The sequence below is a fragment of the Acinonyx jubatus genome, chromosome C1 (assembly GCF_027475565.1).
Source record: "Acinonyx jubatus isolate Ajub_Pintada_27869175 chromosome C1, VMU_Ajub_asm_v1.0, whole genome shotgun sequence".
In the NCBI taxonomy this organism is placed as follows: domain Eukaryota; kingdom Metazoa; phylum Chordata; class Mammalia; order Carnivora; family Felidae; genus Acinonyx; species Acinonyx jubatus.
In genome coordinates, this window is record NC_069381.1 from 41,721,609 (window position 1) to 41,748,927 (window position 27,319).

The 27,319-nt window shown below is 34.9% G+C and overlaps 1 protein-coding gene across 16 annotated transcripts in view; it reads right to left on the reverse strand.

Moving 5' to 3' along the window:
* The window catches only part of TUT4 (terminal uridylyl transferase 4), a 149,778-nt gene that overhangs the window by 88,048 nt on the left and 34,411 nt on the right, over positions 1–27,319 (reverse strand). For all 16 annotated transcript variants that reach the window (XR_008294865.1, XR_008294875.1, XR_008294870.1 and 13 more), the window contains 4 exons: positions 24,953–25,116; positions 19,342–19,458; positions 2,460–2,637; positions 409–497 (listed from right to left, as the gene is read on the reverse strand). Coding sequence is in view for 3 of the 16 variants with exons in the window: in XM_027059177.2 (XP_026914978.1) it covers positions 409–497; positions 2,460–2,637; positions 19,342–19,458; positions 24,953–25,116 (548 nt within the window). In the remaining 13 variants the exon portion in view is untranslated. The remainder of the gene's footprint in view (positions 1–408; positions 498–2,459; positions 2,638–19,341; positions 19,459–24,952; positions 25,117–27,319) is intronic.

Sequence of the window (27,319 nt, forward strand, 5' to 3'; positions counted from 1 at the left end):
TACAGCATCTTATTTAATATAAAAGTTATTATTATCCCTGTTTTAGAAATTAAAAAACTGAGTCATAAAAAGGCCAAGTCACTTGCTCATTGCAGCCAAGACTTGAACACAGAAGTATGATTTTAAAGTTATTTTCACTTTCTATACTGCCTACAAGTGATAACTATTCAACACCATCAAATATGTACAAGCATTTTCCCTTTTTACTGCATTCCCCTGCTTCCTTCTTTCTCTCCCTTATTTTTATTCCACCTATATCTAGTACCTAATAGTTTCCAAAATCACATTTAATTACACTATAAACCAAAATCTTATAGTCCCCTACACCTTCTCTAAAAAGATAATCAACTAAAAATTACCAAGTACTAGTTAAGAACCACATAAAAAAGTGTTTTCATAATTACTTACCCTGGGAGGAAATTTTATATCTATATTAACATCACTACTTTTCAGAGCAAACTTAGTCAGAGATGAGCCATACAACCTAAGTGAACACTCTGGAAATAAAGGAAAAAATATGAAAGCATGAAATAGTGTGCAAATATGAGAAATTTCTTAAAAACGATAATAGGAAAATTACATATATTTCAATTCTGTGTCTTCAATTCTAGGACAACATTTACAGAAGAATGACATCCTTTCTAACTGATCTGCAAAAAAATAAAAATGTTTCTCAGTTATGGGATTCAGGGACAGAGAAGGAAGAAATTACTCATAAAAGTCCAGTGTTTACACACAAAATATTAGTAATAGTTCATTTAGGAATGACTAGAAGTATGTTTGATATTTAATATGTAATAGTGAAAATGTATTAACCTAGGTATAGCTACTGTCATAAACTACATTTATTTACTCTTAGATATTTATATTTATGTAAGAGATAATAGCACTTTAAATGGGGAAGGGATCATAGACATTGAATGTCAATGCTCTTTAAAAATACAAAATGAAGGCTCATCACTTGATATTATAAACCTAAACTGCCCCCCCAAGAAAAAACAAAACACAAACAAAAAACCCTGTGGTGTTTCAAGATTTCATAGACCAAAATATATAGGAATAATAACATACAACTTATATCTTTTTCAAACTATCAAATACATTATTCAAAAATCATCGTAAGGTAAATTTTAAAAGGATCTCACCAGAGGGCAAGTTGAAAATAACATGATTGGGACTACTCAGGCAGGTTCAGTTTCTTAGAAAGTGTGAGTTTATACTCATTTGTATAGATAGAAGTCTACTGTTCAAGTTCACAAAACATCTGAAAATCACTGAAATCATTAACATCATAAAAACTTCCTTTCTGTCCATTTTTTAATATATTTTACTTATTTTTTTAAAGTAGGCTCCACAGGGGTGCCTGGGTGGCTCAGTCGGTTAAGCGCCCGACTTCAGCTCAGGTCATGATCTCATGGTTTCTGAGTTCAAGCCCCATGTGGGACTCTGTGCTGACAGCTCAGAGAATGGAGCCTCCTTTGGATTCTATGTCTCCCTCTCTCTCTGCCCCTCCCCCACTCATGCTCTGTCTCTCACCTTCAAAAATTAAACATTAAAAAAAAAAAAATTTTAAGTAGGCTCCACACACAACATGGGGCTCGAACTCACAACCCCAAGATCAAGAGCTGCAGGCTCTACCGACTGAGCCAGCCAGGTGTCTGCATTTTTCTTCTCAAAATAGTAAATTATTTCTGTATATAATTTAAATTAGTATTCATTATACTTTAGGTAGAAAACCACATTACAGATATGAAATGAAATGAAAATGTTTTCCATTTTTTAATTTCAATTTTATATTTTCTTATAAATCTCACAAATGGCTCTATATAAAACTGTAATTTGTCAACTGTCCAAAATCCCGCTGGTGGTGAGAAATAAGTTTTATTGAATAGACATTTACTTAAATTCAATATTGATGCAAAAACAGTATTAAGTGTTAAGCAAATATAATCTTTATATAAATGTCTACAATACACCTGGCACAACTCCCCCTTACACCAAAAATATAAGCTTTCTGTAAAGAAAGAGCAGAGTCAAAAAGAAATAAAAGGGCAAATTTTACTTGTAATGACCCTACTTAAAGTAAATTAATTTTTCCCCACCATCGGCCATAAGAATCTTTTTCAGTGATTAGCTGGAATATACGCACTGAAAATAATATAATTAAAATGTCCACTCAGAAGTCAAAGATACTGAAAAATAATATAAAATATAATATTTGACCTATAAGAAATTTTCCTATATCTGACATTTTAAAACTCTTCTTATTGTCATAATTCTCTATTTTACTTTTCTGAAATATTTCCCAAAAACTCACTTATAAAATAATTAAATTCATCTACTTTTAAGATGGGAGAAACAAACAGAAAGGAAACATTAAGAAATTTACACTAAGTTTAGCAAGAAGCAAGGGGAAAAGTTGTATCATTTTACTAATTAAGCATAAAGCGTATCTGTACCTGGTAAAAATGTTGTTATAACCTTTGACATTTCCTCCACAATTTCCTGACGGACTCTGAGGTCATCATCTGTTATTCCGTGTTCTTTTGCTAATTCAATAACTGCAACACTTAAAGCAGCCAAGTGGGCAGGGGAAGGAGGTGGCAGAGAACGAAGCTCACTTTCTTCCTGTTTTTCCTATTAATGTAACATTTAACAATAACATAAAAAAATTTTTTTTCTACTTTAATGTCCTTATATTTAGGATAGAAGAACATAAATATATTAACTCAACAAATATTCACCTTCTATATGCCAGATTTAATTTAAGACACCTAGGATATGGAAATGAACAAGAGACACAAATGATGTAAGTACTGGAAGATTAAGAAGTCTTTGGGGGGAGGTTATTATTAAACATTAAAAACTAAAACTTGTTCTACTGTACTGTCTTCATAAATTCTGAAATGCTACATCAAAGCCAAAATACTGTAAGTAAAACACTTAGCTGATAATTCTGTGGATAATTTTGCTGCAGCAAAAAGATTGTTTCAGATGGAGGAGAAAGTCTTGAATCCTCTCTGATCTGCACATGATACCAGGTTAAACGGTCACAGGAAAACATCCTAGACACTATCATCCCATTTGTTATACAGAATACCATTTACATTTGATTTCTTTCTGTTCTTTTATCCATCTAATACTAGGCAAAATGTTTCCCAAAACCCTGATTCTACTGAAAGTTTGAAAGCCAACTTAAACCAAAAAGCTAAAGAGAGACTATATTATATATACACGATTTTTAAAGATTGATTTATTATTCTGATTTTTAAAATTTTTTTTAAGTTTATTTATTTGAGAGACAGAGAGTGAGTGAGGGAGGGGCAGAGAGAGATAGAGGGAGAGAGAGAATCCCAAGTAGGCTCCGCACTGTCAGCACGAAGCCTGATGCAAGCTTGAACCCACAAACCATGATACCATGACCCAAGCCGAAACCAAGAGTCAGACACTCAACCAACTGAGCCACCCAGGTGCCCCTATTATTTTGATTTTTTAAAAAAATACATGCTAACTGCAAAAGCTACATAAAACATAGGAAAATACAAAGAAGAAAATCATCCACACAATCTCGTCCTATTTCCTTTACTTTTTTTTTTTTTACCACAACGAAGACCATATCATTTCTTTAATATTATAATAATGGCATTTTCTATTACCACATTTTAGTCAAGAGACATTCTCTTATTTTTGATACATGTAGTTCCCAACAAATTGAAAAATCAGAAGTAGTTTGTTCGCTCTCCTCCACCCCTACACTGCACTTAAACAAAGACTGGTCTATTCCTAATTTTATTCATTGTTACTATATTCAGTCTTAACATAAGTAAAGTTTACCTAAGGTATAGAAAATCAAACATGGCCATAAGACAGCTTCATTTTTCTTCCAAATTTTTAGTTAAATTCTAGTTAGAGGAAATAGACAACAAATAAATATATACATTCATGTCAGATAAAGATATGAAGAAAAATCAAACAGGGTGAGAGACGAGTTTGACGGGTAGGGAGTATTATTTTAGAATAGAGTGGACAAAGGTAACTCTAAGCAGGTAATATTTGGCAGAAACCTAAAAATGAAGAACAGAAATGTTTAAATTTCTGAGGGAAGAGCATTCAGACACAGAGATGATAAATGCAAAGACTTAAGAGGCAACAAAGTACCTACCTAATGTTATTTGAAGAGATCAATGTGATTAAAGAGGTAACTAAATGATGAGGCTGAAAAGTTAACTAGAAGCCAAATATTGTATGACCTTATGATACGTGATAAGGACTTAAACTTTTATTCTAAGTCGGGAAGCCAGTGAAGAGCTATGAGCAGGAAGTAACATGTTATGACATGTTGTTGTTTTTTTTTTAAGTTTATTTATTTATTTTGAAACAGAGAGAACTCCAAGCAGGCTCCACACCATCAGCACAGAGCCCGATGCAGCGCTCAAACCCACGAACCAGGAGATCATGACCCAAGCCAAAGTCAAGAGTTGGGCGCTCAACTGACTAAGCCACCTAAGTGCCCCCACATGTTATAACATATTTTAAAAGAACAGTCCTGGCTGATAAATGAAAAAAGAATGGACTGTGGGGGGCAAGAAGGAAGGGTAAATTGGAAAGAGTCCAGGTTAAAGATGGTGGTAACTTAGACTAAAACAAAAAGAGTAGAAGTGCCTGGCTGATTCAGTTGGGAGAACATGGGACTTTTGATCTCAGGATCATGCATTTGAGCCCTACACTGGGCATAGAGACTAGTTTAAAAAAAAAAAAAAAAATCCCAGAGGCACCTGGGTGGCTCAGTCGGTTAATATTGGACTTTGATTCAGGTCATGATCTCAGGGTTCATGAGTTTGAGCCCCACACTGGGCTCTGTTCTAACAGCTCAGAGCCTGGAGCTTGCTTCAGATTCTGTGTCTCCCCTTCTGCCCTTCCCCCACTCATGCTCTCTCTCTCAAAAATAAACATTAAAAATAATTTAAACCCTAGGGATGGTAATAGCTTTCCACTATTAAACAAACAAGAAAATTCCAAACAGAAAGAGTAGAGTGTGTGCAAATGACTCAATTTGGAATATATAATGTTTCAAGGTAAACGCTATAGAATTTGTTAACAGTTTGAATGTGGGATGTAGATGAGAGAGACCAATCAAAGATGACTCAAAAGTGCTTGTCCAAAGCAACTGGGTAAACAAATGGTGGTGTTTCTGGTGATATCTGACAAGTTCTGGAAAGAATTAGTTTAGTCTAAGAAAACATGCCCGGGGCACCAGGGTGGCTCAGTTAAGCGTCCGACTTTGGATCAGGTCATGATCTCGCAGTTTGTGGGTTCGAGCCCCGCGTCGGGCTCTGTGCTGCCAGCTCAGAGCCTGGAGCCTGTTTCTGATTCTGTGTCTCCCTATCTCTCTGCTCCTCCCCTGTTCATGCTCTGTCTCTCTCAAAAATCAGTAAACATTAAGATATATGTATATATGGTGTGTGTGTGTGTGTGTGTATATATATAGAGAGAGAGAGAGAAAGAGACAGGGAGAGAGAGAGAGAGAGAGAGAGAGAGAGAGAACATGCCCAAGAAGTAAGAGCTTGCTAACGAGTCATCTATTTCCACTCTCTGGCCATTCATCCCATTCCCCTTACAACTACCAGTTAGTCTCCTAGTTCAAAACTTTCAGTAAATCCTCAACAGAATACTAGCAAACCAAATGCAGCAAAATATTAAATAGATTATATAGCATGACCAAGTGCAATTTATTCCTGTAATGCAAGAAGAGTTCAACATACAATAGTCAATCAACGTAATCACCATCTTAATAAATGAAAGAAAAAAAAATGACTTGAATATCTTGATACAGAAAAAGCATTTGACAAAATTCACCCTTTTGTGGTTAAAAAAAACAAAAACAAAAACAAAAACACTCACCAAACTAGGAATAAAAGGAAATGACCTCAACATAATAAAGACCTATATAAAAACTCACAGTTAACATTAAACTCAGTGGTTAAAGACTAAAAGCTTTTTCTCTAAGATCAGGAACAAGTCAAGAATGCCAATTTTCGGGGTGTCTAGGTTGCTCAGTTGATTCAGCATCCGACTTCAGCTCAGGTCATGATCTCATGGTTCATGAGTTACAACCCCACACTGGGCTCACTGCTGACAGTGCAGAGCACACTTCAGATACTCAGTCCCTCTCTCTCTCTGCTCCTCCCCTGCTCGCACTCCCTCTCAAAAATAAACATTAAAAAAAAAAAAAAAAGAATGCCCATTTTTACCACTTCTATTCAACATATTATTAGAAGTGCTAGCCAGAGGAATTAGGCAAGAAAAAGAAATAATAGGCAACTAACTTGGAATGGAAGAAATAAAATTATCTCTATTCATAGATAACAAGCTAATATGTAAAAAACCCTAAAGATGCCATTAAAAAAAAACTGTTAGAACTAATGAACAAATTCAGTAAAGTAGAATACAAATCAACATGCAAAAATCAGTTGCATTTCTATACACTAACAATACACAATCTGAAAAGGAAATTAAGAAAACAACTCCATTCAACATAGCCTCAAAAAGGAACACCTGGGTGTCTCAGCTGGTTAAGCATCAAACTCTTGACTTAGGCTCAGGTCTTGATCTCACGATCATGAGACTGAGCCCCACGCTGGGCTCCATGCTGACTGTGGAGCCTACTGGGGATTCTCTCTCTCTCTCTACTCCCCCCACCCCACTCTCTCTCTCAAAATAAATTTAAAACAAATAATAATAATAAAATAGCCTCAAAAAGAATAAAATACTTAGAAATTAACTTAACCAAAGAAATGAATGACTTTGTACACTGAAAACAATAAAACACTTAAAGAAATAAAAGAAGACATGAATAAACAGAAAGACATCCCATGTTCATGGACTGGCAGGCTTAATATTGTTAAGATGATGTCAATACTACTCAAAGTAATCTACAGATTCAATACAATCCCATTAAAATGGGATTGATTTTTTTTGCAAAAATAGGAAAATTAATCCTAAAATTCACATAGCATCTTAAGGGACCCTAAAGAGCCGAAACAATCTTTAAAAACAACAACGAAGTTACAGAATCCACATTTCCTGACTTTGAAACTTACTCTAAGAGCCACAGTAACCAAGACAGTATGGTACTGGTATAAAGACAGATGTATAGGTCAACAGAATAAAACACATAGCCCAGAAATACTCATATATATAGCCAAATGATTTTTAATAAGGGTGTCAAGACTGCCCAATGGCAAATGGACTGGCTTTTCAACAAATCATGCTAGGAAAACTGGACATCCATATGCAGTATAAACCCTTATCTTATACCAATATACAAAAATTAGCTCAAAATGGATCAAAGACCTAAATGTAAGAGAAAAATTATAAAACTCTTAGAAGAAAACAGAAAAGTTTCATGACACTAGATTTGGCAATGATTTATTGGATATGAAACATAAAAAAAACACACAGACAAAAAAAGAAAAATTAGACAAATTGGAATTTATGAAAATCAAACTTCAGTGCATCAAACAACACAATTAACAGAGTAAAAAGGCAACCCACAGAATAGGAGAAAATATTTGCAAATCACATATATGATAAGGGATTAATATCCAGAACATATAAAGACCTCCTAAAACTTAACAACAAGAAAACAACCCAATTCAAAAGTGGTCAAAGGACTTGAATAGACATTTCTCCAAAGAAGATATACAAATGGGCAGTAAGTACACAAAAAGGTGTTCAACCTCAGTAATCATTAGGAAAATGGAAATAAAAAGGACAATGAAATACCAATTCACATTTAGTAAGATAACTATTACAAAACAGAAAAAAACAAAAGTTTTGTGAATATAGAGAAATTGAACCCTTGGGCATTGCTAGTAGGAATCTAAAATGGTGTAGCCACTGTAGAAAATAGTATGGCAGTTCCTCAAAAAATTTAACATGTATTTACCATTTGATCCAGCAATTCCACTTCTGGGTATATACACAAATGAAATGAAAGTAGGGATTCGAACAAGTATTTCCTCTACCAATGTTCATACCAGTATCATTCACAATACCCAAAAAGTAGAAATGACCCAAATAGAATAAATTGATGGATGAATGGATACACAAAACATGGTACTATGGACTACTATTCAACATTAACAGGAAGGAAATCTAATACATACTACATTATGGTTGAACCTTTAAGATAAAATACTAAGTGAAATTTGCAGAAAAGGACAAACATTGTAGGATTCCACTTATATGAGGTACCTACAATAGCTAGCCAAGTACACAGACACAAAACCAGGGGCAAAGGGAAGAGGGGAATGAGGAGTTACTGTATAATGGGTACAGAGTTTTAATATGGGATGATAAAAAGTTCTACAGATGCATAGTGCAGATGGTTGTACAATCATGTGAATGTACTTAATGTCACTGAACTGTACACTTAAAAATGGAAAAAATAATAAATTTTATGTCATATGTATTTTACTGCAATAAAAATCATTTTTTAAAACCTTCAATGGCACACACAAAAAAACAAAACACCTTCAAGGGCACCAATAAGATAATGCCCCATCCTTTTAGTAAGGAATTCACAGCAATTTAGTTTCAGCTTGCCTTTTTAAGCCCTCCTCCAACCATTCCTCCTACTTCTGCTAAAATTTTAGGCAATATCCATAGTTAAATAGTTACCAGCCATAAAATACTATACGTGCTATTGGGCCTCCAGGTCTTTACTTTGTCTCTATTCTTCCTATTTTCCTGATCATTCTCCAGTCTATTGGTTGCTCTTCTTCTACTAGTCCCTTAAACGTTTGTATTCTTTGATCTTCTCTCCTGGTTCCTTTGGGTTATCTCACCCACACCCATGACTTCAATATGCTAAAGATTACCAAATCTGAATTTTGAATTTGTAGCTCCTATTATAAATTCCAGATCATTAGATTCAACTTGTTGGTGGACATCTCTAATTGAAATACCCTGCAAGTGTTTCAAATTCAGTATATTCAGAAACTTTTTTTTTGTATTTCCTGAGTAAATGGCACCACAACCTATAATAACACCTCAAATCAAATACCTTATGATCACTCTAGACATCCTAGGCCTCCACCTCCACAACTTTACATCCTAAATCTCTTAAAGTTCTAACCTCAACTCCATTCTGACTATCTACTCCTTCTTATCAAATGTTCATCATTGCCTGACTGGATTATCATGAGAGACTAACTGGTCTCCCCAAACCTAGACCTTTCAAAAGATTCTTTTTTTTTTTTTTTAAATTTACTTCCAAATTAGTTAGTATATATTGCAACAATGATTTCAGGAGTAGATTCCTTAGTGCCCCTTACGCATTTAGCCCATCCCCCCTCCCACAACCCCTCCAGTAACCCTCAGTTTGTTCTCCATATTTATGAGTCTCTTCTGTTTTGTCCCCCTCCCTGTTTTTATATTATTTTTGTTTCCCTTCCCTTATGTTCATCTGTTTTGTCCCTTAAAGTCCTCATATGAGTGAAGTCATATGATGTTTGTATTTCTCTAATTTCACTTAGCCTAATACCCTCCAGTTCTATCCATGTAGTTGCAAATGGCAAGATTTCATTCTTTTTGATTGCGGAGTAATACTCCATTGTATATATATACCACATCTTCTTTATCCATTCATCCATCGAGGGACATTTGGGCTCTTTCCATACTTTGGCTATTGTTGACAGTGCTGCTATAAACATGGGGGTGCATGTGTCCCTTCAAAACAGCACACCTGTATCCCTTGGATAAATACCTAGTAGTGCAATTGCTGGGTAGTAGGGTAGTTCTATTTTGATTTTTTTGAGGAACCTCCATACTGTTTTCCAAGGTGGCTGCACCAGCTTGCATTCCCACCAACAATACAAAAGAGATCCTCTTTCTCCGCATCCTCGCCAACATCTGTTGTTGCCTGAATTGTTAATGTTAGCCATTCTGACAGGTGTCAAGTGGTTCAAAAGATTCTTTCACACTTGAGTATGAAAGAGTTTGCAAAATACATGTCATTAAGCTCCATAAACCTCAAAATAAAATTCAAACAGTGTAAGTATACATATTCATTCATGATCAGGCTTTTGCCTAACTGTCCAATTATCCATATATTTCATCCTCTCCTTTGTGTGCTTCAGTTATGCCAAACTACTAGTTGTTTCCTGAACACACTCTGCCATTTCTTGCCTCAAACCAACCCTCCACGTGATGGTTTCTCTTCCATAAAGATACATTCTCATTTCTACATTTGGCTAACATTATTAAGAACCAGGATCATATTCTCTATTCACCTTTTCTGACTCACTACACAAACTGTTACATAAGTCCCAATCTGCTGTCATACCATATTCTAAAAACCATCTACTATGACACTTAACCACATTCTTTCTCAATCGACCATTTGCTTATATGCCCGCAAACTCCTTATGTCCACAGGTTATGGAGCTGTACTTCTTTTTACATTTCTGTAGCAGCAGTACCTAAAGCAGAAGCTGAAGGTACACAATAAATTCTTTATAAATTTAAAAAAAAAATCTATATTAGTCTTTTTACTGGAAAATATAGTTCAATTATCTTTTTGGATATGCATAAAATTAGTATGATTGAGCTTTTTAATCTGTTTTTCCTGACACCATCAAGCCTTGTGCCCTACCCCAAATCTGCCCATTGTTTGGGATGGAGGCTTTTTCATTATCTTATTCAATCTTTCTACCTCTAATAGTTCAGAGGTTATACTTTTTTGCTTCTCATAAAATGTATACCCTAGGTATTTCAACATGGATACTTAACCTAACAATATCTAAAACAAACCAGTATCTTTTATTCTCCTCCAAACCAGAAAATCTTTTTAAAGTTTTAATTTGGATAACCCTCTCAAAATTTACATCCTATTATTGTTAGTATTTTAGTACTAGCCTGCATTTTTCTCCATGACAAACTGAATGCTATTGTTGTTGTTGTTGTTACTGTCATTTTATTCAACCGATGTATCTTTAATTCTCCAATCCTTCTTCCAACTCTCTTATTTCCTCAAAGATCATTTTTTGTCTAAAATACAGCCTTTAGAACTTCCTTTACTGAGGGTCTTTTGGAGGTTAACTCACTTCATTTATCCATCAATATATTCTGTGCTTAGTATTGTTAGATATTGTTAAGATATTGTGCTAAGATATTGTTAGATACACCTTTATGGGTGACCCCACCTTTTCTTTTTGACTGCTTTTATAAAAAGTACTTTACTGAAATATAATTGACATAAACAGCACAAATATAAAGTTTACAATTTGGCTGATATCTGACATACATATACCACCATAAAACCAGCACTGTAGTCAACGTAATAAATGTATCAATCACACATAAAAATTCCTTCATATCCCTTTGTGACCACTCTCCCACCCTTTTACACACATACTTGGGCAACCAATGACCTGCTTTTGACAACTACAGTTTAGTTTGCATTTTCTAGAGTTTTACATAAATGGAATCACACAATACATACTCATTTTTATCTGGCTTCTTTCACTCATGTTAATTATGTTAAGATTCATCTGTGTTGTATATATCAACAGATCATTCCTTTTTACGCCAAACAGAGTAACATGGTATGAATATATACCACAATTTGTATATCCTTTCACCTACCTATTCATGTACATTTGGCTTCTCTGCATTTTTTGGCTAATAATTGCATATAAAGCTGCCATGAACATTAGTATACAAGTATTTGTACAGACATATGCTTTCACTTCTACTGGGTAAATACATAGTAATAGAATAGCTGATAGTGTATTAGGTGTATGTTTAACTTCTTTCAAACTGCTGAAGTGTTTTCAAAAGTGGATGTACTACCACATGATCCAACAGTTCCACTTCTGGGTACTTACCCAAAGGAAACAAAAACGCTAACTCAAAAAGATATTGTACCTCCTCATGTTCACTGCAGCATTACATCTAATAGCCAACACATGGAAACAACCTAAGTACCCATGAATGGATGAATGAAAAATGTGATAGATATAGATATATACTTCCCATTGTGTATGTGTGTATATATACAACAGAAATTACTCAGCCAAAAAAAGAAAGACATTTATAACAGGGATGGATGCTGAGGTCATTATGTTAAGTGAAATAAGACAGAGAAAGAAATCCTACATGATCTCACTTATACGTGGAATCTAAAAAACACAAACTGAACTCATAAATACAGAGAACTGATACCAGCATTCTTCTCGAAGCTAGAACAAGCAATTCTAAAATTCATATGGAAACACAAAAGGCCCCGAATAGCCAAAGTAATTTTGAAGAAGAAGACCAAAGCAGGAGGCATCACAATCCCAGACTTTAGCCTCTACTACAAAGCTGTAATCATCAAGACAGCATGGTATTGGCACAAAAACAGACACAAAGACCAATGGAACAGAATAGAAACCCCAGAACTAGACCCACAAATGTATGGCCAACTAATCTTTGACAAAGCAGGAAAGAATATCCAATGGAAAAAAGACAGTCTCTTTAACAAATAGTGCTGGGAGAACTGGACAGCAACATGCAGAAGGTTGAAACTAGACCACTTTCTTACACCATTCACAAAAATAAACTCAAAATGGATAAAGGACCTGAATGTGACACAGGAATTTACCCAAGGGATACAGGAGTACTGATGCATAGGGGCACTTGTACCCCAATGTTTATAGCAGCACTCTCAACAATAGCCAAATTGTGGAAAGAGCCTAATGTCCATCAACTGATGAATGGATAAAGAAATTGTGGTTTATATACACAATGGAGTACTACATGGCAATGAGAAAGAACGAAATATGGCCCTTTGTAGCAACGTGGATGGAACCAGAGAGTGTGGTGCTAAGTGAAATAAGCCATACAGAGAAAGACAGATACCATATGGTTTCACTCTTATGTGGATCCCGAGAAACTTAACAGAAACCCATGGGGGAGGGGAAGGAAAAAAAAAAAAAAAAAAAAGAGGTTAGAGTGGGAGAGAGCCAAAGCATAAGAGACTCTTAAAAACTGAGAACAAACTGAGGGTTGATGGGGGGTGGGTGATGGGTATTGAGGAGGGCACCTTTTGGGATGAGCACTGGGTGTTGTATGGAAACCAATTTGACAATAAATTTCATATATTGAAAATAAATAAATAAATACATATATACATACATACATACATACATACAGAGAACTGATTGGTCGGGATGAGCAAGATGGGTGAAAGTGATTAGATGGTACAAACTTTCAGTTATAAAATAAATAAATCTTAGGAATGTAATGTACAGCATGGTGACCACAATTAGTAATAATGCATTGTATATTTGAAAGTTGCTAAGAGAGTCAATCTTAAAAGTTCTCACCTCAAGACAAAAAATTTATTATGTGTGGTGCTGTACAACCAGACTTATTGTGATCATTTTGCAAAACGTATAGTGAATCATTATGCTGTCTACCTAAAACTATGTATCTCAATTAAATCTCAATTATATCTGAATTAAAAAATTATTGAAAATAACTAAAAGTTTTTAAAAAGTGCAAGTACTACTTTACATTTCCATCAGTACTGTTTGTGACTTACAGTTCGGGGTCCACATCCTTGACAAACCTTGGTACAGTTATTTTTTTTTTATTTTTAGCTATTCTTGTATTGATTTCCCTAATGTAAAGATACAGAACGTTGAACATCTTTTCATGTGTTTGATAGCTGTATATCTTTTGTAATGAAGTGTCAACTCCAATCTTCTGCCCATACTTTTATTGGACTGTTTATTACTGAGGTTTTTAATTTTTTTATTGAAGTATAATTAACATACAATGTTGTATTAGTTTCAGATACACAATATAATGATTCAACAATTTTATACATTTCTCAGTGCTCATTATGCTTATTAGTGAGCTTTCAAAGTTGTTTCTACCTTCTACATATAAATTATTGCCAGATACATGATTTGCAAGTATTTTCTCCCAGTCTGTAGCTAATATCATCATTTTTTGAATAGTATCTTCCAAGGAACTGAAGTTTGCAATTTGGAGCAAGTCTCATTAATCATTTGTGTCCTTTAGTGTCATATTTTTTAAAATTGTGACTAACCCAAGGTTATAAACATTTTTTCCTATAGTTTCTTCTGGAAATTTTATGCTTTTAGGTTTTACATTTATGTCTGTTATTCATTTTGAGTAATTTTTTTATACAGTACAAATTATGGATCTAATTATTCTAGAGCCATACATTTAGAAGACTATCATTTCTCCACTGAATTGCTTTTGAACGTCAAAAATCAGTTGTTCACACATGTGTGGACCTATTTCTAGACTCACCATTCTGTTCCACTGATCTATTAGTCCACTTGATGCCAGTACCACACTGTCTTGATTATTGTGGCTTTGTTAAGTCTGGAAATAAAGTGTATTAGTCTTCCACCTTTGTTCTCTTTCAAGGTTGTTTTGGATCTTCTAGATAGAGCCTTTGTGTTCTCATATGAATTTTAGAATCAGTTTTTAAATCAGGATTTTGGCTGGGATTATGTTGAATCTATTCATCAGTTTAGAAAGAACTGACAATAATATTAATTCTTCTAACACCCAAACAAGACGATTTCTCCATTTATTTAGCTCTTTGATTTCTCTCAGGAATGTTTTATAGTTTTCTGTACACAAGCTTTGCATATTTTGATGCTATTTTAAATAGGGTTTTTTTTTAACTTCTAGATTTCACTAAATATTCTATATAAACAATTATATTGTCTATAAATACAGTTTTGCTATTTCTTTTAGAACCTCTAATACAATATTGAACAAAAGTGTTAAGAGTGAACATTATCTTCTTTCTTCTCCAATTTTTTTAATGTCATAAAATATACACCACATAAATTTCACTATCTTAACTGTTTAGGGTACATTTCAGTGACATTAAGTAAATTCATACTGTACAACCATCACTATCATCCATCCACAGAATTTCCATCTTACAAAACTGATACTCTATATCCATTCATGATAACTCCCCATTCCCTCATTTCTGCAAGGTTCTGGCAACCACCATTCTACTTTCTCTATGATTTTGTCTATTCTAAATATCTCAGGTAAATGAATTCATATAGTATTTGTCTTTTTGTTACTGGCTTACTTTATTTAGCATAATGTCCTCAAGATTCATCCATGTTATAGTATATCAGAATTTCCTTCCTTTTTATCACCCATTGTATGTTTATATAACATTTTGCTGACCCATTCATCTACAGATGGACACTTGGGTGGCTTCTATGTTTTAGTCATTATGAATGATGCACTATGAACACAGGTGTACAAATATTTCTTCAAGACCCTGCTTTCAGTTCTTCCAAGCATACACTCAGAAGTGTAACTGCTGGATCATATAGTAATTCTTTTTTTTTTAATGTTTATTTACTTATTTTTGAGAGGGAGAGAGCACATGCAGGGGAGGGGCAGAGAAAGAGAGGGAGACACAGAATCTGAAGCAGGCTCCAGACTGATCTGCCAGCACAGAGCCCAACGCAGGGCTCAAACTCATGAACCATGAGATCATGACCCTGAGCCGAAGTCAGATGCTTGACTGAGCCACCCAGGCACCCCAGTAATTCTACTTTTAATTTCTTGAGGAAACACAATACTATTTTCACAAGAGCTATACCATTTTTTTTAATGTTTTTATTTATTTTTGAGACAGAGAGAGACAGAGCATGGTCAGGGGAGGGGCAGAGAGAGAGGGAGACACAGAATCTGAAGCAGGATCCAGGCTCTGAGCTGTCAGCACAGAGCCCGACACGGGGCTTGAGCTCATAGACTGTGAGATCATGACCTGAGCTGAAGTCAGACACTTAACTGACTGAGCCACGCAGGCGCCCCAAGCTATACCATTTTCGTATCTGTCTTTTCTCCTAATCTTAGGGAGACAGTGAGTGTTCAGTCTTTCACCATTAAGTATGATATTAGCTGTATGTTTTTCATAGATGTTCTTTATCACATTGAGGAAGTTCTCTTCTATTCCTAGCTTTGCAGAGCCTGATGCAGGGCTTGAACTCATCAACTTGAGACCTGAGTCAAGATCAAGAGTTAGACGCTTAACTGACTGAGCCACCCAGGAGCCCCTTGCTGAGACTTTTTATAAGAACTTTTTTAAATGCTTTTTCAGCATCTACTGAAATGATCAAATAGTTTTTTTGGTTTGTTAATATGATAAATTACATTCATTGGTTTTCTAAACCAAAACTGCACTCTTGGAATAAAGCCCCACTTGGTCATAATATATTTCTTCCTTAAAATTATTCTTAGATTCAACTTGCTAAAATAATGTTTAGAATTTTTGCATTTTTATTCATGAGGGATATAGGGCTTAAGTTTTCTTTTATTGTAATGTCTTTTTCTGGTTTTGGTATCAGAATAACATAGGCCTCATGGACTCAATTAGGAAGCCATACTCTTCTTCAGTGTTCTGGAATATGTGTACTGGCACACAAATTATCAATTATCCCAGAGCTCAAGGGTGACCTTTTATTTCTTTTTTTCAAGTTTTTTCCTCTTTCTATTTCATTTTGGATGGCCTCCATTATCGTATGTTCAAGTTCACTTTTTCTTTTGCAACGTCTGATCTGCCATTAGTCCTACCCAGTGTATTTTTCATCTTAGACCCTGGAGTTTTCATTACTATAAATTCAATTGTAATCTTTTTTATATCTTCTAAGTCTCTATTTAATTTTTGGAATATCAGGAATATAGTTAACTACCTTGATGTCTTCCTCTGCTAATTCTCGAGTCAATTTAATCAGTTTTTCCCCTCATGGTTTGTGTTCTCCTGCTTCATTGTATGCCTGATAATCTTTGAATGCCAACATGAACTTTTTTTGTGGTGATGGATATACTGTGTTTCTATAAACATTCTCAACCTTTGGTCTGAAACACTGGAAACTGTACTTTTGGGTCTTGTCTTTTAAATACTTTAGGATCAGACTGCATTTAGTTTAGGGTTATATACTCCCCACTCCTGAAACTGAATCTTTCTGCATACTCCACCCAATGCCCATGAAGGTTTTCCAGTCTGGATAGTGACAAGGTACTTACTATTCAAAGCCCTATGTGAGCATCAAGCACTGTTTGAATTCCATCAGATGATTCTTTCCCTGGCTCTAGGCAGCTTTCTCACATGCATGTACCAATCAGTACTGTACTGAATACTCTGAGGGGACTGTCTTTACACCTATGGATTTCTTTTTTTTTTTTCTTTTTTTTCAAGTTTATTTATTTATTTTGAGAGAAAGAGAGAGAGAGCACAAGCAGGGGAGGGGCAAAGAGACGGGGAAAGAATCCTAAGCAGGCTCTGTGCTGTCAGCAAGGCTCGAACTAGCAAACTGTGAGATCATGACCAAAGCCAAACCCAAGTGGAATGCTTAACCGACTAAGCCACCTGGGCACCCCTTTCTCTTTTTTGTTTCTTCAACAAGAAAGCTTTCTCTTTTTTGTTTCTTCAACAAAAAAGCATTCTCTTTTTTGTTATTCTATCCTACAAACTCTAGCCACCCTGGATTCCCTGGACTAAAGTTCATCTCACCTCTGGGAGTTCATTGGGTTCCCCTCCCTATAATGCAGTATGGAAATCAAACTGGAGTAATCATTGGGTTCACCTCATTTTTTTTCCATTCACTGCCTGTCCTTCATTGCTTGAAAACCACTGTTAGCTATTTTTATCCTTTTTTCCCCTTTGGTTATTTCAAGAGTGAGGTAAATCTAGTCCTTTTTATTCCAATTTCAACAAAAGCAGAAGTCCAGTACGACTGTTTTTAAGGTTTGTTTGCTTTTTTGTAATGTTCTAACATTTCCTTATAAAGTATATAATGTGTATTGGCTTTCTTTTTAAGTTTCTTGTTTGGAACTCCCTGAGGTTCCTGGAATTAATGAGCAGCATCATTCAACATTTCTTGAAATTTCTCAGTTATTATCTCCTAAACTACCACTTTGTCTCTGTTCCATTAAGTCTTATGAAGCTCTAATTAAATCAAAATAGGCTAATAAAATCTGAATTTCTTTTCCGAATTTCTGATTTTCTTCAATGCATTCATTTTTTCAAGAAAGATGTACTGAACACCTACTATGTGTCAGACACTGTCCTAAGCAATATAGAAACAAAAATAAGACACTAAACCTACCTGCTAGGATACTGGATATTGAAAGTGTAGAAGAAAAGGAGAGAAAGCAGACATGCACAATACATTCTGATCAAGCTGCTATGCAAGCACAGAAATCCCTAATCCAGACTTTTTGGGAAGATCAGGTAAGAGTATTTCTCAGAGAAAATACACCAGCAGAGACTGAGACATAAGTAGATTACATAGTATTAATATTACAACTTGGAAAAGAAAAAATTAAATAGCTAAAATACTAATCATTTTTAAAAACACTATTCATATCTATGTCTACGAAATGTTCAAACAAAAATAGCTAACTAAAAAATTATGAATTCCCAAAGTCTAATCATCATAAAGCCCTACATGGTCTGGATGTCTCTACCTTCACCTCACATCATTTTCGTCCTATCTCTCTTTGCCCCAGTCACACTAGGCATTTTCAGTTCCTAATATGCCACATCATTTCCTAACTTAGAGAACTTTATTCATACTTTTTTGTGTAAAATGCCCTCAGCTTACTCCTCTGTGCCATTCACCTTTCTTTTAAACTACTTCAAAGTTCAACTCAAATGACACTTTCTCAGATAAACTGTCTCTGTTGCAGACTAAGTAAAACATTCTTGTACACTTCCTTAGCACCACATTTCTCCCTTTAATAAAACTCGTTATACTTAAATTCTTTTTCAGTGTACGCCTTCACCAATACTTTAGACACTCTGAGGGTAGGAATCACGACTATCTTGTTCACCGCTGCCTAGACCAAGCACATAAAATCTCAATAAATATCAGGTGGACTGACTGTACTCGACAGTTATGTATGTATGTAAGTATGTATGTATTCACTCATGCATTCATTTTGGTTTTATTTTTAAGTTATCTATACACCCAACATGGGGCTCAAATTTACAACCTGGAGATCAAGAGTCACATGCTCTACCAAATAAGACAGCCAGGAGCCCCTCTCTGACAGTTTTAAACTTAGTAATCAACATACTTTAGGATGAAAAGACTGGTCTCTGAAAAGAACCTCCTGATCACCTAAGATAAAGTCAATCACAGTTTTTAATGCTATCATTTTAGTTACTAATATAAGACTGGACAAATGCCTCATTTTTGGTTTCATAAATAAATCTTTGATATAGTTTTACCATTCAAAATATAAATAAAATATTTTGTAAAAAGAACTTACCAAAATATTTTTCTTATGTCGTTTCTCCTTTATATGTTTATGAGCTCCCTGGATGTTTTCAATGTGAATTAAGCAAAGTTTGCATAGATATCGGCAATTGGTATATTCTGGTGAGCGCTGAAAAGTTAAAAAATACATTTTCAGAAAACAGAGAAGTAAATTTTTGACTATATATATGGATGACATAAATATAAGTAACAAAACTAGGCATTAAAGGAATAAATTTTTAATAAACAAATCAGTACTTATATACCGAAAAGATAGTTGTCCTTTTCAAAACAGTCACCATAGGCGATTATACACTAATTTCAAACAACATGATAATGTAATATAGTCTTTAGAATCCAATGTAGGATAAAAAAGTCAGTCTTGTTACTTAGTCTTATTCCAATGTTGTCCCAAAAACCAGTTTCAAACTTTGTCTTTTTATTATAAAAAATAAAATCCACCCTCAAATAGGGGATTTCAAAAGAATGAACTGCAAATATGGAAGACAGTTTCAAAAGCTGAGTTCCAAAATCACTCCAATGAATCTCAAGCTCATGGGAATAAATGGATACTCTCTTGAGTCAACTATTCCGAAGGGAACAATTCTGACACACAAAATTATCATAGTACTTTAGTCATACTTTATAAATCTACTCTTGAAATAATTTTTAAAAACTTAGTAATTTCAAAGGGCCTGTTATGTGCTAGGCACCATACTAGGTGTTTTCACATATAATTTGTCACTTTAATACCCCTAATAATCCAATTAGATTGGTATTATCTTCATTCTATACATGTGAAAACAAAAGCTCATACAGCTTGTAACTTTCACAAGGATACAAGATTAAGTAGGAGACGCTGAATTTAAATTCATGTATATCTGAATCCAAAACCAGCTCTATCCATATTGATTACACATGAAAAATTATAAAAACACAATAAATACACATTGAATTTAAAATATTATTTCTAGTGCCTTATACTGAAATTGCAGCAATGCTTAAATTTTTATCTCAGATCGATCTTCAATAGGCTGCAATTCCTGACAAAAAGATTCTCACCCCAAATTTACCAACAATCCTACCAGACTAAAAATAAATATAGCCATCATTTAATGACTCCACATTTTACTGGCAAAGCAACTAAATCTCAAGAATTAAATAATCTGTCCAAGGCAACAAGCAAAAAGGAAAATTCAGTTCGACAGTCATTTCGATTTGTAGTATAAAAATCCTTTCACCATTTGCAAAGATATGGATGGAGCGAGAGTTATGCTAAGTGAAATAAGTCAGAGAAAGACAAATACCATGTGATTGCACTCATATGTAGAATTTAAGAAACAAAACAAACGAGCAAAGGGGAGAAGGGGGGGCAAAGCAAGAAACAGATGCTTAACTACAGAGAACAAACTGGTTACCAAAAGAGAAGTGGGTAGGAGGATGGGTTAAACAGGTGATAGGAATTAAGGAGAGCACTTGTGATCAGCACCAAGTGTTGTATGGAAGTGCTGAATCACTATACTTTACACCTGACACTATCATTACACTGTATGTTAACTGGAATTTAAATAAAAACTTAAAGACAAAAAACAAACCAAAAAAACTTTCAAATCTGTCCTTCTTGGGGAACGAATTAAGACCTTGCAGAGACTCCTACCTCTTAGTTTCTAACCACAACTAATACTTAACTCCCTAAATACCTTCTTAGCTCATACTATGTCAGACATTTATCTAGGAGCTGGGGAAATACAAACAAAACAAATTCTCTGTTCTCACAGTTTACATTCTAGTGTACAGAGACATGTAATAAATAAACAAATGTACAAATTAATAGGAATATGGTGTGGGAGTATTAACTACTTTTTTAAAAAAGGGTCCTCACTTAAGACTTTACTGATAAACTTAAAGGAAGTGAAGGATTAAACTGGGTGGATATTTGGTAAGAGACATTCTAAGCAGAAGGAAATGTTAATGCTAAGGCCCTGAGGCAGGAATGTGCTAATATGTTTGAGAAACTGCAAAAAGCCTAGTGTATGACTGGCAGAGGGGTAATTGGGGCCAGGTCACAGGCCCCTTAAAAAGACCCTGGCTTTTATTCCAAGTGTGAGAGGAAGACACTGAAGGTTTTCAAGCAGAGAATTACAAGATCTAATCTACTTTTAAAGGGATGACTTGCCTTCTTCCTAATTCCTTCAAGAACAGAAGCAGGAAGAGCTTATTGCCATTATGAGCATACTGCAACAATCCAGAAGAGAGATGATGTTGACTTGGTTCAAGAAGAGTGGTGAATGTGGCAAGAAGGGTCGATTCAAGAGTCAAAAGCATAAATACAGAACACTGAAGCTATGAATATTGATGAGGGAGTCATGAAATCACTTATGACACGAGTTTTTCAGTTGTAAAATATTAGCGGACAAGGACTTGTCTGGATTTTTTTTATAAGAAAAATTTGTTGTAACACTGAACGGGGAGTCAGAAAGCTTGAGATGACATCTCAATTGACCTTGGATAAATCTCTAACACTGAAAACTGCTTCTATCATCTTAGAATGTAATAAAAATTGCTCTCCTTGGTAAATTCAATTCTACAAATAGCTGATCTTTATTTAGTGGTTACTACATACCAGGCACTATGCCAAGAACTTTACTTGTATTACTGTATTTAGCCCTCCTAACAGCCAATGAGCTGTTATTTTTTTTTTATCAACTCTATTCTAATGATGAAGAAACTGAGGTTTAAAGAAGTTAAATAACTTATCCAATGTTACCCAACCAGTAAGTGGCAGAGATAGACCCCATGACTCCGAAACCCATACACTTTAATCACTAAGCAAACTACCTCCCATTATTGGCTAACTTCTATGTGCAAGGCAATATATTAAGTACAACAGGAAATAGGACAAAAATGTTCTATCATGAAGCTTCTAGTTTCACATGAGAAACAAATAAAAAAATGTTTTAAAATTCCTTTATTATAGTTATATTTTATTTTGCCATTAAACACACACACTAATAAACCTTTTTCTGGGCATGGAAATTCTAGTCAACAATACTAGTCAACTAGTATTTCCTAGTCAACATTTAACACTCACTATGGGGAAATTTACCCTTCTGATCTAAGAGCTTGGATTCATTCCTTCTTTGGTACAGTTTAAAAATCTACATCTTTACTCCTCAATCAGATAATCTATGGGTATAGTGTGAACCAAAGGACCTGATGAAACCAAAAGCAAGTAGTTAAGAATATTCTTAATGGGGGCGCCTGGGTGGCTCAGTGGGTTACGTGTCCGACTTCGGCTCAGGTCATGATCTCATGGTCCATGGGTTCGAGCCCCGCGTCGGGCTCTGTGCTGACAGCTCAGAGCCTGGAGCCTGTTTCGGATTCTGTGTCTCCCTCTCTCTCTGACCCTCCCCCGTTCGTGCTGTGTCTCTCCCTGTCTCAAAAATAAATAAACGTTAAAAAAAAAAAATTTTTTTTAAAAATATTCTTAATGAATGTCTAAAGCTGGTAAAAAAAAAAAAAAAAAAAAAAAAAGGTTAACTAAGAGTACACTCAACAACTGGGGCACCTGGTTGGCTCAGCTGTGCTGACAGCTCAGCGCCTAGAGCCTGCTTCAGATTCTGTGTCTCCCTCTCTCTCTGCTCCTACTCTTCCCCTGCTCATACTTGGTCTCTCTGTCTCTCTCAAAAATAAAACATTAAAAAAAAAAGTACACTCAATAGAAATGAGAGGTTTTGGAGGACAAAGAGGTGCCAGGAAGAAAAGAGATTACAGACATCTATGCTGGTACTGGCACACTCATTTTATATAATTATTGCCTAAATTCAAATAAACAAATTCAAACAACAAATAATACGTCTTCCACACTTCCAAACTTTTCTTTTACCCCAGGCCATTCTTTCCCACCACCATCAAATATCCATTCCACCCCAACTTCTTCCTTCTCCCAAGAATTGACCTTTCCTGCTTCATATCTTACCCCATCCAGTCCCCAACTTGTCTTAAAAACACATCTTTCACATTTCCTTAATATATGCCATATAATATTCACCTATATCAGCCTTCCCCAATTCACCAAGTCAATTCCTAACTACTCCTTCAGACTCCATTCCAATGTTACCTCTTTATAAAGCATTCAAGCTGGTCACTCTTTTAAGATCCCATTTTCAAACAACAGTGTTACTATTACTGTTATTTGCTTACATGTTTTTCTCTAATCAATAAACTCCTAGAGGAGAAGCATCATGTTTTTAAAAATGCCACACACATCCAATTCAACTTTTTATCACTAGATCATGGTACATGAAAAGCACTCAATATTTATCTTAACAATACACAGATCCAGAATAGCACTAATTCCAGACTTAGGGAAAAGAAAATGATAGGAAAGAGAGGACTAAGTAAAAATAGCAAATTGCAAAAGACTTCCTTCTAACTAGCTTGGGAGACTAGCTAGTACAAAACCTAAATTCTCTTCTACATTATGGGCCCCGACGCCCTTAATATTCCTTTCTATTTTCAGAGGGTGACTACTCTGTCCTATTAATAACCCAGGATCACCTTCTTCAATTTAGATATGACCTCATTTTTCTAAACTCTATAAAATTATACCATTTCTTTCTTTCCTTTCTTATTTATCAAGAATGATTACCTAATTCCTTGTATACCTATTCACAAATATCCCAAATATCTATTTATGAACAGATTGATTTATGATTCTTTCCTTCAATACCTAGCAGTGTTTTTATTAAGGCTAGGAAGGTGTATTTCTAGATTAAAAAATTAATTAGTACTCAGGAACAAGATACAAATGGCTACAACAGTTCCTAATATACTGGAGATACTCAGTAAATTTGGGAGAAAAAAGAGGAAAAGGTAGAAAACCAAGGAAAAAGGGTTAAAGTGTAATACATCATATAGTATTTACTAATTTATCATTCCAAATGGACTGTTCACTTCTAATTCATAAACTGCCACTTTCACCAATATATCCCCAGTGCCTAGCATAGTACCTAGAAAGTAACAAGCACTCCGTATCTATTGATGAGTGAATAAATCAAGGGTCAACAAACTTCTTCTGTAAAGGGACAAAGTAATACTTTGGTAAATATTTTACTTTGGTAAATATTTTGGTAAATATTTACTTTGGTAAATAATGAATATTTTATGCTTTGATAAATAATAAATATTTTATGCTTTGCAAGCTATATGCTCTCTAGAGCAACTACTCAATGCAACTCTGCCATGGTAGCATGAAAGCAGCCATAGACAATAGGTAAACAAATGGGCATGGCTGTGTACCAATAAAACTTTCTTTATAAAAACAAGGAGTAGGGGTTTTTTTAATCACAATTTAAAAAACACAAAACTCACCAACCAAAAAGCAAAAAAAGAGGATAACCCCATAGTTTGTTGACCCCTGGAATGAGAATGAATGAAGTCAGATTCACAGATATAAGGATTTACTGAACAAAGGGAGAGAAGAAAGAAGGAAAGAAGGAAGTTAGGAAAAATGAAAGCTATCTCTGCCTTAGCAATAAAAGAAAAAAAAAAGAGCTGTACTTGGCAAAGAAAAATTATGAAACATGCATCTTCCTCCAAACAACTAAAATGACATAGTATACTTTTTCAAGTCGAAAGATGTGATCTCTTTCTAAGCGTTCTTCTGCTTGTTTCAAGCCTAGCCTCTGCTCAGGTGTCAATGCAGATTCATCTATCACAGTAGCATTTTCTAAATAGTCCATCTCTGAAGAATTTTCTTTAATAGATTCATCATTCTTCATTTTACCTGGAAAAGGAAGCAACCACTTAGTTACCATCAGCAGAACTGATAAATTTTAAAAAAATTTAATGGAAAACATTCAATTTCTGCACATACAGAAAAAAGATTCTTTCCTTATACATTCCTTAGTTGTACAAGTTGGTATACTTATGTAAGATTCAAGTAAGAGATATACACGGTATCAGAATTCACAAAGAAAAATCTATGTCATGGGTCAAATGCCTATCTTGTTCTTCCAACCTATCAAGAGAGACAAATCTAACTGACACTCACTGCAGAAGGCTAACACACTATAACCATCTTGCAAAATGTCTGAAGTATGATAAAAAGCTATTTGAAGTCCCAAAGATTAATCACTAAAATCAGTTTAGTGACTTCATCAATATACACTAGCAGCCAAAATAACATACATACTCTAGACCACAAACCCACACCAAGCTCCTCCCTCTTTGCTTTCACTGAACTCATGGATATCTCTACCATATCAATATTTCTTTCTTTGCTTCCCTACCTCATAGCTACATTGCAATCTCTTCAAGGCGAAGACTGGGTGCTGTCATCTTTTCATTTTCAGCACGTAGCATTATATACCTAGCATACAGTAGGTTCCACCATCACTGTGATTTTTCTAAATACATAATGAATCATGTTATTCTCTTGCTTAAAATATATAAGGCTTTCAAAGAGTTCAGGATAAAGTTTAAACTCTCTAGCTTATTACATGTCATTCTTGCCTTCATGAAGGCAGTAAACAGAGTAACTACAATAATTCCAAGTTGTAGCAAGTGTTATAAAAGGGGAAATGCAAGTAACTGAGAAGGAGACTTTAGATATGGGAGTCAGGGAAGGCTTCTCTCAGATTTTAAACCAAGACCTTCAGAAAGAGAGCTAAGTTCTCTATATCTCTAACCTTATATTCTGCCTTAAGCATCTTTCATTTCATTCATACCAAATGTGCTAGAATGGATCATTGCTACTTCAAGTCTCAATGTCCTTTATATATGTTTTTTCTTCCACCATCAAGGCCCTCCTCACTTCAACTAGTAATGTTTACCTGTCCTGCAAAATTCAGCTTGAGCTTAACCTAATTCAGAAGACAGTCTGATATTCTTTATACAGTTGACACTTGAACAATACTGGGGCTTGGGGTGCCAAAATCTGCATGTAACTTTTGACTGCCCAAAACCTTTACTATTAATAGCCTATTTTTGACCAAAAGCCTAATGATTAACAGTTGATAGACACACATTTTGCATGTTATATATACTATATATTTTATTCTTACAGTAAGGTAAGCCAGAAAAAAGAAACTGTTATTTAAAAAATCACGAGAAAATAGATTTACAGTACCATACTATATTTACTAAAAAAAAAAAAAAAATCAGGGGTGCCTGGCTGGCTCAGTCAGTAGAGCATGTGACTCTTGATCTTGAGATTATAAACTGAGCCCCATGCTGAGTGTAGTGATACTTTTAAAAAAATGAAAATATTAAAAAAATTTTTTTAAGCTTATTTTTATTTATTCTGAGAAAGAAAAGGAGAAAGAGCACAAGAGAGGAGGAGCAGAGAGAGAGAGAGAGAGAGAGAGAGAGAGAGAGAGAGAGAATCCCAACCAGGCTCCACGCTGTAAGCACAGAGCCCAACCCAACTCGGGGCTCCATCCCACGAACGATGAGATCATGACCTGAGCCAAAATCAAGAGTCAGACACTTACCCAACTGAGCCACCCAGGTGCCCCCAAAAATAATAATTTTTTTTAATTAAAAAAAAATCCATATAAGTGGACCTGTGCAATTCAAACCTGTGTTGTTCAATTATACAACTGTATTCTCGTAACACTCTCTATTGTTTCATATTTGCATAATAATGTAATTTGTATTCATTTATCTATCTCCTACTTCACATGATTCCTTGATGCTAATGACTAGGTATTATTTAACTTTGTATTTTCAGATTTTAATACCTAGACCAGAGAAGACACATAATAAAAGTGTACTGAACAAATAAATTTGGATGTATCTAAAAACACTAAAGTAAACGTTCATGGACAACAGATCTCTCCATTCTGCCCTCAAAAGCCAACTGCATGCCATCTACAAGAACCATGACAGTCAATTCTACCTTTTGATAACACGAATTTTCTAAACAAAGAAGAAAGGATAGGCCTTTGGAAATGAAGTGTTTCCTACCACAAGGACACAGAAGTCTC